The 12,224-nt window shown below is 45.2% G+C and overlaps 1 protein-coding gene across 1 annotated transcript in view; it reads left to right on the top strand.

Annotated features, from left to right (window-relative positions):
- The first annotated feature begins 5,694 nt into the window (after positions 1 to 5,694).
- COQ2 (coenzyme Q2, polyprenyltransferase) overlaps positions 5,695 to 12,224 on the top strand; it is a 31,756-nt gene continuing 25,226 nt past the window's right edge. Inside the window, exons 1-2 of the mRNA XM_075604246.1 lie at positions 5,695 to 5,823; positions 10,023 to 10,128. Coding sequence (XP_075460361.1) covers positions 5,695 to 5,823; positions 10,023 to 10,128 — 235 coding nt within the window. The remainder of the gene's footprint in view (positions 5,824 to 10,022; positions 10,129 to 12,224) is intronic.

Raw genomic sequence — 12,224 nt, 5'->3', positions numbered from 1 at the left:
GCGAACATTTGAGAAGCATGATGGTCATCCCATAGGGAACAAACCACTAGATGGGGAGAAAACCTTGGAGCAATCCTGTGCCGAAAACCAGAGTACCAGATTTCTGTTATAGATGTGGGGGAGAAAGGCATTGACGAGAAACTTTGCCACAGGTAGTGAAGCAAACTGCTCTTGTTCTGCTTCAGGATACTACCCTGGGACCCAGTGAGGAGCATACTGGGTCTGGGTGTAGAAAGGCTCAGTTTGAATGGCACCAGCAAGAGTCATCATACCTTTCATTTACCCCGGGGACTACTCAGACCATCAGCGCGAGTCAAGACTCTTTGAAAAAGTCCAAGCCTGGACGAAACGCGTCAGAGTGTCTGTGCTGATGTTCGTTACTAGCTATCAATAAAGTTTTTTATATCCATGCGTTGGCTACTGAAGATGCTGTGAACCACGGACTACCTAACCTTTTTTCCTACTCAGACCATCAGCGCGAGTCAAGGTGCTGATGGTTCCATGATGATGCTGCTGCAACCATTGGAGGGCCTAGTCATGTGGGGCCTCAGTGACGCCAGATACCCTTATCTAAAGTATGTAGTGATGAAGCTTGAGTTTCCAAAGAACATAACTGGAGTAGAAGGACTCTTGACGGTGGTGGCCCTTATATGGCATGAAGTCCGCAGCAAGGAATAAACTGGAGCCATAATTGGCACGAATGCTAATATTTGGACAACTAGATAAATCGTTCAAGATGGACGTTGACCATACATCCCTTGTGTTTGAAAGCGTGCCAGCGGATCGAAAGAAAAGACAGGACTCAGAGTGAGGGACCCTTTGGGGAGGTCAAGTTGGCAGGACTGTGCAACTGCCCTACAACAGTGGACAGTGAATAACTGGAAAAGTAACACTGTCATGATAGATGGTCCAGCCCATGGAACATACCCTGAAGGGTTACTAGTGAAGAGCAGGGCGTTATCTGCGCAGCCGGGAAAACTGGAAACGCTAGGAGTAGAAGTGAGAAATTAGACCGCCCATGATGTGTATATATGAAGAGACATGGTAGTAGTGGCCCACCTGTATATTGCCAATGTGATGAGCCCAGTATGGATGAGAAAACCACATGGGGATAGATTGACCCCAGCTATGTTCAATTTTGGAGATAGTCCTGCACCAGAATACTAGAAGAAACGGCTGTGGGAAAAGATAGCTTGTAGGCCTGAGATATTCTCTACTCAGGAATGGGATGTAGGGAAAGCCCATGATGTGGAGCACCTGATTCACCTTCACGATGCTTGCCTGTTCATGGAAAGATCATGGAGATTGCCCCCGGCTGACGGGGAAGATGTGAGATGGCATTTACAGGAACTAATGGTGACTTACAAATTAAATGGAGATATATTAAGGGAATCCTTGATGGAGAAGGATTTAGGAGTGCTTGTAGATAGCAGGCTTAGCAATAGTGCCCAATGTCATGCAGTAGCTGCAAAGGCAAACAAGATCTTATCTTGCATCAAACGGGCAATGGATGGAAGGAAGTAAACATAATTATGACCCTTTACAAAGAATTAGTAAGACCACACCTTGAATATGGAGTACAATTTTGGGCACCAATCCTAAGAAAAGACATTATGGAACTAGAGAGAGTGCAGAGAAGAGCCACCAAATTAATAAAGGGGATGGACATTCTAACTTATGAGGAGAGGCTAGCTAAATTAGATTTATTCACATTAGAAAAGAGGCGTCTAAGAGGGGATATGATAACTATATACAAATATATTCAAGGACAATACAAGGAGCTTTCAACAGAACTATTCATCCCACGGGCAGTACAAAGGACTCGGGGCCATCCCTTAAGGTTGGAGGAAAGGAAATTTCACCAGCAACAAAGGAAAGGGTTCTTTACAGTAAGGGCAGTTAAAATGTGGAATTCATTACCCATGGAGACTGTGATGGCAGATACAATAGATTTGTTCAAAAAAAGGTTGGACATCTTTTTAGATGGGAAAGGTATACAGGGATATACCAAATAAGTATACATGGGAAGGATGTTGATCCAGGGATTAATCCGATTGCCAATTCTTGGAGTCAGGAAGGAATTAATTTTTCCCCTTAATGGTTTTTTTTGTTTGCCTTCCTTTGGATCAATAAGTAAGTATAAATCTAGAATAAAGTATCGGTTGTCTAAATTTAGCATAGGTTGAACTTGATGGACGATCGTCTTTTTTCAACCTCATCTACTATGTAACTATGTAACTATGTATGTAATGGGGGCCGGCATAATCTCAGAATCCCGTATCCTATACGCATCACCCAAAGTTGTGGCCCAGAAAGAAAATGGGGCGATAAGAATGTGCATCGACTACCATATGCTGAACAAGAGAACCACTCCATACAGTACCATTGGATTGTCTCGCTGGGAGCAAATGGTTTTCAGTGTTGGACCTCCGCAGCGGATATTACCAGATCCCAATGTGCAAACAAGATAAAGAAAATACTTCTTTTTTTTTTTCCAACTTTAATTTTTTATTGGAAATTGCAAGTACAACCAATGTAACACAGCCCGTTGTATCGGTTCCAATTGTAACAATCACATATATAGACACTTCTAACACACATCTACAGACCACTTTACAGACAAGACGGGACGAACCTGACAAGGGGACTGGGGTGGAGGGAAGTAAAGGGGGGGGGGATGGGGGATGAGCGGCGGGTGTTTCTTGTTTCTGCTCTTTCTGCTGACCGTTGGTCACCGAGCTCGGCGTCGACTGCGGAGTTTTCCTGGGGCGGGCTCTTCTTATGTGTCCTTTTTCCAGCTCTAAGCCTGTGGGGCATTCTGCTATCTGTAAGTCACTATGTCGTGTCGTCTGATCTGCCCTCAAAGGAGAACGCACCTATATATATTAGTGCAAAATTGTGGCGGCATCCACTCCTGGGATGTCTACCTGGGCCAACCATGGTTCCCAGACCTTTAGAAATTTTGTGCCAGAGTCATTAACTAAACTCGTTAATTGTTCCATCCGGCAGACATGCCAAATTCTGTTTTTGATCTTAGGGATAATAGGGATTTCTTGTTGCTTCCATAATGCTGCGATCTCGCACCTCGTAGCAGTAGCAAAATGCGCGATCAATTTATGCGCCGCATTTGACAGACCCTGGATCCGCCTGCCCAACAGGAACAGCCACGGGTCCAGGGGGATCTCCAAACCGAGAATCCGCTGAATCCACTCTCTAATCTGTTCCCAAATTTGGGGCCACCTTAGTGCAAGACCACATCATATGTCGGAGATCTGCCACCTCCCCACACTGCCTAGGCCAAAGAGGGGAGTAGCCTCTCACAAATTTCGCTAAGTGCATCGGAGTGTAATACCACCGCATAAGGACTTTATATGCGTTCTCCTTTAATGTGGTGCAGATTGAGCTTTTTGCAGCCGCCTGTATAATTCTGTCCCATTCGTCGTCCTCTAATGTCTCCGCTAAGTCCTCTTCCCAGTGTTTCATGTAACCCAGTCTATTGTCAATGGTCGTCGTCTGGCAGATTACTTCCCTGTACATTCTAGATGTGAGTCCCCTTGTGTCCGTATCTCTGGAACACAGCTGCTCAAAATTTGTTCGAGCCGGTCTAATTGGCGTTTTATTATAGAAATCTCTGATCTGGAGGTACCTAGAAAATACTTCTTTTATATGCCCATTGGGGTTTTATCAATTTGAGCGCATGCCTCAAGGAGTGTGAGGGGCCCCAGTCACTTTCCAGAGATTGATGGAACGTGTTGTAGGAAACATGAACCTTTTAGAGGTACTGGTATACCTGGTACTAGACCAGTTAAGTGGATTAAAATTGTCACGGGATAAGTGAAGTGGCAGTTCTGCCGGATGTCTGTCATGTATCTGGGGCACATTGTTTCTGAAAAAGAAGTAGTTACCGACCCCTCTAAATTAGAGGCCATTGGATCCTGACAGAACTGTCGTCCCTTCTGGGGTTCTGTGGATACTACCACCGCTTTGTCAATAATTTCTCGGCTATAGTGCAACCATTGACCCAGTTAACCAAAGGCTACCTGCCCCCATTAGGACGCAGGATGGCCGCTGTGGTCACCCACCAGGATTACTTCAGGATGTATGAGCCATTTGGAGACAGATGGACTCCTAAAATTGGAGGCTTTACAAGACGTAAAGGCCGTCTCACTAATGCACCAGTGCTGGCTTTCACTGACCCACAAAAACTTTATGTGCTCTGTAACAGGGGAGTTATCCCTGTTCAAGTAATGTGCCTCTAATCCAGCAGTGTGGTGGTTAACTGCTGGTAGTCAATTAACAAACACCACCTGCCTGATTAGATTGCTTACAAAAGCCTGTCTTGTGAGACAGGAAGTGACTCCTTAGCTTTGACTGAGAGCTGAACTTTGGAGACAGAGCAGTATTCTTGAGTCTCCCAGGAGAGACTGACCAAGAGAACACACATCTCTGGAGCTGACCGGTCTTGAGCTCTGCCCAGCATAGCTGATTGCAAGACACCAAATAAGACATCTAAACCTGGATGCTGATTTTCTGTGCACGCATGGGTGCGGTTCCAGGAGAGCAGAGAAGCTTACTCTACAGCAGCTAACAGATAAGACTTTCATTATTAAATGCTACTGTATGTGATTGGGGCTGGGAGAAATGCTTAACTAACGGAGATGTGAATTAATTGCATAGGATTTCACTAGAAATACTCCCAAGTGAATAGAAGCTTTGTTCCCCCCCCCCCCTGTGTTTGGATGATTTCCTGATGAAAAGGAAAAGGCACAATAAAGCCTTATTATAATTTCACCTTATAAAAGCCTCCAATTGTGTACCTCTGTGAACGTCCGTCTACATGCTCCATGAGTATGCCAGTCTGGAAGGATTAGGGGCGGTGCTGTATCAGGAACATCCTGAGGGGTGGCATTTGTGAGTCGAGGGTTGGCACTTTCAGAGTGGAACTACCGGGTGCAGAAACTAGAATACCTAGCATTAAAGTGGGCAGTAGTGGACAAGCTACATAATTATCTTTATGGAGCAACGTTCATAGTGCACACGGACTACAACCCACTTACCTACATTCTATCCTCAGCAAAATTGGATGCCACAGGTCACAGGTGGTTAGCGGCAAGGGCTACCTACAATTTCAGCTTGAAATACAGACCAGGGAAGCAAAACATTGATGCTAACGCACTGTCCTGAATTCACAGACACTCTGAGATAGACAGTGAGAAGAAGTTACTGCCGTCAGAGTGCAAGCATTGTGTAAACAAATTGAGAGGCCACGAATGGCCATGACTGCGAATCTGAACAGAGTGAGAATACCCCCCACTACAGTACCCCTAGTACACTCTCACCCTGCAGAGGTAACTTTGGAGGGGTTACCTCAGTTAAAATCGGCAGGGCCTAGCGCAACAGGCAGACCACGGTTTGAAGGACATATGGTCAGCATTGAGGAATCTAGAGTTGGTCAGGACGGTCACCAGGATGCACCCTAAAAGTCAACTCCTTTTAGAGCTATGGCCTGATCTAGTGATTAAGAGTGGAGTATTATTCAGAGTAGCAAAGAAGTCCCAACACACAGTGACTAAGCAATTGGTACTAACTTACAAGTATAGGCAAGTGGTGCTCCATTCTCTCCATGACGATCATGGTCACCTCGGCACAGATAAGACGTTGGAATTAGTGAAAGTCCGATTGTATTGGCCCCGAATGGCTCGGGATATTGAAGAAAATTGCAAGAACTATGGTAGATGCATGAATAGAAAGACTTTACCTATGAGGGCCGCACCTTTGACAGATATCACTAGCAGTGGACCACAGGATTTGACCGAAAGAGGGGTACCCCCGCTCAGCTAATTGATGTGTATGAGGAGAGGTGCACCTCTGGGTAGAGGGTTATAAGGTATACTGAAACAAGACAAGTAAACCCAGTTGTGGGCACTCAATCTCCCTAATGAATAAATTATAACATCTAAAAAACACAATTTATTCACATAATCATATAAAATAAAGGGTATTAAAATAAAACAGGGACGCAGAATAAATCCCTATGATAACACTATGGTAAGTGTTGGGATAATTAGTATATATAAGTGGAGATCTGGACTGTAGGTAAAGTCCAGACTCCTTGGGCTATGGTGCCCAACAAAAATAGAGTCTAGTATTTCTAGTTAATAATATAGGAATAAATAAGGGGTTAAAAGAGACTGCTTGGAAGTGCACCTTCACTTCCAGATCCAGTACATAGTATAAGTCCCCAATAGGTAAGTGGACTGATGAGTATACATAAAGTATTAACAGTTGAATGATCGCGTGATATAGTCACAAGAACATTCACAGAAGTACATTTAGGGTGCACATCACAATAAACATTTTTAATTTTCTAACATAGCTATAGTAAAAAACCAAGGTGAATAAGTGAAAAATAAAAATAATAATAAAATATTATTAAAACACGTTGAGCTGATGTTATTATTCCCAAACAACAGCGCTAATTAATTGCACAGAAATCGCTAGGTGCCGAAATATATTGCGTTAATCGCTAGGTGAGCCTCCTGCCTGATGTAATATATATCAAGTTCAAGACCTGCCTCGCAAAGTATGGTCACACATATAAGCAACTAGAGGAGCGTCAACACACACATAATATGTATAGCACTGTGTGTTACTGCAATTCCAGCAAACCGTGGGAGCAGGGATAGTGTACAAGGTTGAAATGCACAATTAAGATGGGGATTCCCTCACAGCTGAGCTATCATATGAACGCTACTTGCTTGCAAGTAGCAGAGCTCCAACATCGCTCTCAACAAGTACTGGGAGTCCCTATAACTAGTGACAGTCAGTGATAATAGTATCAATACAACAAGGGAAACTGTATCAGAGCAATCTGTGATACTGGCTAAGTCGCCAAGTTGGTTGGGGGATTCCCCACGGGCGTGGGCCGTGTGGCGTGGTGACGTCACGTCACGTTGAGCAGCTGATCCCGAACAACTGGTTGCTAGTAGGAGCGCCCCGGCAGCACTGTGTACCGTGTAGGAGCAGAGTAAAGTGACGATCCAGCTAAGTATTATACACAGACTTTGGATTTACCATCGTGTTCGTAATTGTCTGACACTAGCTACAGGGACTCCCAGTAATTATTGACAGCGAAGTTAGAGCTGTGTTGCTTGGAAGCAAGTAACGTTCATATGATAGTTTAGCAACGAGGGAATCCCCCAATCAACTTGGCGATTTAGCCAGTATCACAGATTGCTTTGATACAGTTTCCATTGTTGTATTGATACTATTATCACTGACTGTCACTAGTTATAGGGACTCCCAGTACTTGTTGAGAGCGATGTTGGAGCTCTGCTACTTGCAAGCAAGTAGCGTTCATATGATAGCTCAGCTGTGAGGGAATCCCCATCTTAATTGTGCATTTCAACCTTGTACACTATCCCTGCTCCCACGGTTTGCTGGAATTGCAGTAACACACAGTGCTATACATATTATGTGTGTGTTGACGCTCCTCTAGTTGCTTATATGTGTGACCATACTTTGCGAGGCAGGTCTTGAACTTGATATATATTACATCAGGCAGGAGGCTCACCTAGCGATTAACGCAATATAGTTCGGCACCTAGCGATTTCTGTGCAATTAATTAGCGCTGTTGTTTGGGAATAATAACATCAGCTCAACGTGTTTTAATAATATTTTATTATTATTTTTATTTTTCACTTATTCACCTTGGTTTTTCACTATAGCTATGTTAGAAAATTAAAAATGTTTATTGTGATGTGCACCCTAAATGTACTTCTGTGAATATAGACTATATGACTATATCACGCGATCATTCAACTGTTAATACTATTAACTTCTGTACATAGGTAGCACTCATTTTGTGTTATTTAACACTTGAAAATTATAACTATTTATTATGTTTATTTAAAAGTGAGCGGTGTGAAATATTCTGTGTTGTGAGTATACATAAAGTACTAAACCACAATATATAGCAAAGGACACCCTCTACTGGAATACAATTGAACAAGTATATGTGTTTTGTGCACTATAGTCTGTCCAAACCTATTAACAGTTCTGATGCGAGGGTGATGGTTCCCCTAAGGATGTGGTCTGTAGGTTAATAATAGACTAGTATCAACAGACAATAACTGAAGAAGAGGATTAGTGAGGTGAGTATTCGCTATAACCATGGAAGAACAGGTGGTCTGTAGAATCAATGTATAGTTATACTCTGTAGGTGATACCAGCTCTAGTAAATGGTCAAAGGTCAATGCCCTGGAGAAGGCTGGAAAAACCTGTTTGGGGGGACGGCCATGCAGATACAGAGCATCAAGGATATAGATGCTAAGTACGCATTGCCAATTATGGCAGCATTAGACTATAAGTGAAAAACTCTCATAATACAGTAGCTAGCAAGTTTGGTTGGTGAATCAGACGCTGTATAGATTTGTATACAACCAATCAGGTTAATATAGTGATCACGGGGATCAATATCCCTGTTTAGAGTCACTTAGTCTGTCTGCAGGTATAATAGTTACGATCCATATAGAAATGGTGATAAGTATCCATAATATGTATAAACAATAATTAATTAATTGATTGTTCAATAAACCAGGCACTAGAACAACCATTCTTCCAATCGCAAAATTAAGATAGTTTGTAGTATGGTAACTTTGTTGTACAATGCATATGGTTGTTAGCCTGTGTATGGATAGTGCAAGCAGTTGCTGAAAAAAGCCCTTAGTGAACGGCTTTGCCTGTAGGCTACGAACGCCGAGCCTCTCGCTCTGCAGGAACTGCTCGCGGGTTATAACGCCTATTACCTGCGTCCAGGGTGAGCGCATTTTAGCTGCAGCGGTTTGTGGCCTGGGTAGACGCGACGTGGAGGCGTGTCGGGGGGTGTGGCCGTGATGTCTCGAGCTGGTTCGCCCTCATTGGAAGTACCACTCACGTCACCCGGCCACAGAATCAAATTTAGGATGCGCTTATAGTGCCGGCGACGTCGCACCAAAACAAATACATTGCCGCCGTCGTGTGCGCTTTGGTCGCGATCGCTGGAAGTCATCTCAATTTGATTTTTCCAGCAACCGCAGCCTGGCGTCGCCGGCGCCATAAGCGTAGCCTTATTTGATTCTTCGCGCTTCGCCCCCCATCGCGCTGGCCGCGATGATTGCCTTAAGGCATTTTAATTGCCCGGTCGCGCTAACCATGAACGCAACTTTGGTGCGGCTTCAATAAGAAGCCCTGCTCATGCATGTGAGTATGAGTGAATTCCAAATGTGAGTAAATAAATGAATAACAGTGATATATAGCAATTATTATTATGTGCAAGGTGAAAACACTTAGTGAATATAAAAATACCTTATCAATGTATTTGTGCTAAATAGAAATAAAGTTCAACCAGTAAGTGGATGAGAGGATTGGGGAGGAAAGGGAGGTGAACAGAATCAGAAAGTACAGTCTCTTTGCGAAGACCAATCCGATAATAAATAGTGGTGAAAAAAGGTATGAGTGCTCACCACAGAAAAGACATAATATAAAGACAGTCTAATACAATTTATTAAAGGACCCCCAATATTATTGTGGGGTGTAAAGACAGAAACACTCAAAAACATGTAATCAAAAACCACTGCCTGTGGAATCAGAATAATATGAGCATAATGTATTTGGGATCTGTTTAAAAGTCTCCTGGTTTCAAAAAAGGAGCAAAAACCTGCAAGCAGTTTACCAAATACATGAAATCCCGTTATTGGCAATGAGTTGTTCTTGTTTGCACTGGTGCAGTTATTTGTGTATGTGCTCTGTGCACTGCAGTAACTGTGTGCATGTCTCTGTGTGTGGTGCAGTTATTTGTGTATGTGCTCTGTGCACTGCAGTAACTGTGTGCATGTCTCTGTGTGTGGTGCAGTTATTTGTGTATGTGCTCTGTGCACTGCAGTAACTGTGTGCATGTCTCTGTGTGTGGTGCAGTTATTTGTGTATGTGCTCTGTGCACTGCAGTAACTGTGTGCATGTCTCTGTGTGGAACTGCTTGTTAGAGCAGCAGACAGGCAGTGGGAGTCTTCTTGCAGTTGCAGAAGGGGCGGGCACTGGGAAGTGCTGTGTGTGAGTATGAGCATTCCGGCAAATCGGACCTGCAAGGAGGTATGTGACTTCCTCACTGCTGGACAGTGCGGATCTTCCTCTGCTCACTGTCTCTGTCCCTCCTGCTGTGATCCCCACTCCACTGAACATTCCATCCCATTGTCTCTGTCCCTCCTGCTGTGATCCCCACTCCACTGAACATTCCATCCCATTGTCTGTGTCCCTCCTGCTGTGATCCCCACTCCACTTTGCTGAACATCCCATTGTCTCTTTAACTCCTCTGTTGCCAGATGGGTTAAGGTGACTTGTTCCCACTCACTGTCCTGTTCAGTCTGTGAAAATGTTACAGAGTACAGTATGACTAGCTGCTTTGCTTGTTGTGCCTGTAAAATTCTATGTACAGCGTCGGCGCTATAAGAATGAAAAGAAACCTATTGGTATTTGTGTGTACTGTATATCTTTATTTATATTGTGCTAGCCAGGTACATAGCGCTTTACAATACACGAGACATAATATTCTAACAGTGTTGGAATAAGCGCTTCAGACATAAAGCAATAGGAAAAGGAGTCCCTGTCCCGAAGAGCTTACAATCTAAGTGGTAGGTGGGGAGAACTGTCTGCAAGGGGTCAACGTCAGTGCATATGACATAAAACAGTTTATTATTTTGTAACGGTTTGCTGGTCCCCTAGGTAGTGGAATGGTTAATGTGACTTTATTTAGTGATTAATGGCTATGCAGAGAATATGCTCTCCCTTTTTTCTGCTCTCACTGCAAAATTGTAGCGTTATTAGCCTGTTTAGTCTTAACAGAATTCGGCTTTTCTGGAGTTAGGCGCGGTTATCACTCGCTGCAGCCAGGGAACGAAACGGCGGCGTTTAAATGTCCCGTGTCACGCAGGCCAATAGGGAGCCATGTCGTCATCCTATAAGACAATGAAACTTGCACATGATATACCGGCACCCCAAACGGAGGTAAGTATCTCTGGAAGCAGGGCTTCCCCGGAGCTGAAAGTAATAGGGTTCCCCTCCTGAGGCCCCCTGCTTCATGACCAGGGAGGTTCCAGGCGGTTCCCCTCTCCCCCCGCCTTGTACCCACATGCAACGTACAAATAAAGACAGGAAACGGGAGCTGGAGGTAAAATGGCCGCGGCTATTTATTTATACAGAAAACCTAATGGGGTAAATGCACTCCCTGCCAGAGTGTGCTCCTTTGTCAGGAGGGGGAGGGGACGGTCAGCCGGCCCTCGAACCGCTGACCTCGTGTCCCCTACGCGAGCGGGCTCTCGAGGTCATGGATAACTGACCTTGCCCACTCGTACTCCCCCCGGGCTCAAACGGCCCAGCTCCCAGTCTGGCAAGAACAAGCACCCACCCCCCAAGAGCCGCCGCGACAAAGGCAAAACTGGTCAATGACCCCTCCTGCTCGGAACCTCGTCCTTTCACTCAGCACATTATCAGCTGTTCGTGCTGTAACGGAACAAAGGACCATTAACACGGCATACAATGCATATGTCCACATTCCTGGGAATACCCTGCCCTGCTCAACCTTCTGCTGCCGTTCATTACACGATTGCAATCACTAACTAAGGGGATGGGTGGGTGGGAAATCGTCTGGCGGGCAGCCAAAGAGGATGTGCTGCCCGCCAGCCTGGCCTTAAGTAGGCCTTCCATGAACTCCTCCCCTGTGCTGGGGAGGGAGGTGTGGGGGCGGGCCAGCGAGGGGAAGGCCGGACCCCCCCCGGTCATGAAGCCCCCCCGCCTATGGCTAGGGGGTGCCGCTTGACCAGGGAGGTTCCAGGCGGTTCCCCTCTCCCCCCGCCTTGTACCCACATGCAACGTACAAATAAAGACAGGAAACGGGAGCTGGAGGTAAAATGGCCGCGGCTATTTATTTATACAGAAAACCTAATGGGGTAAATGCACTCCCTGCCAGAGTGTGCTCCTTTGTCAGGAGGGGGAGGGGACGGTCAGCCGGCCCTCGAACCGCTGACCTCGTGTCCCCTACGCGAGCGGGCTCTCGAGGTCATGGATAACTGACCTTGCCCACTCGTACTCCCCCCGGGCTCAAACGGCCCAGCTCCCAGTCTGGCAAGAACAAGCACCTACCCCCCAAGAGCCGCCACCGACGGGCCTATTTAACCCCCCTTAAACTAGGC

Source organism: Ascaphus truei, chromosome 1 (genome assembly GCF_040206685.1).
Source record: "Ascaphus truei isolate aAscTru1 chromosome 1, aAscTru1.hap1, whole genome shotgun sequence".
Lineage (NCBI taxonomy): Eukaryota > Metazoa > Chordata > Amphibia > Anura > Ascaphidae > Ascaphus > Ascaphus truei.
Note: the sequence above shows the minus strand (reverse complement) of the source record. Positions and strands in the feature narration are given on the sequence as shown.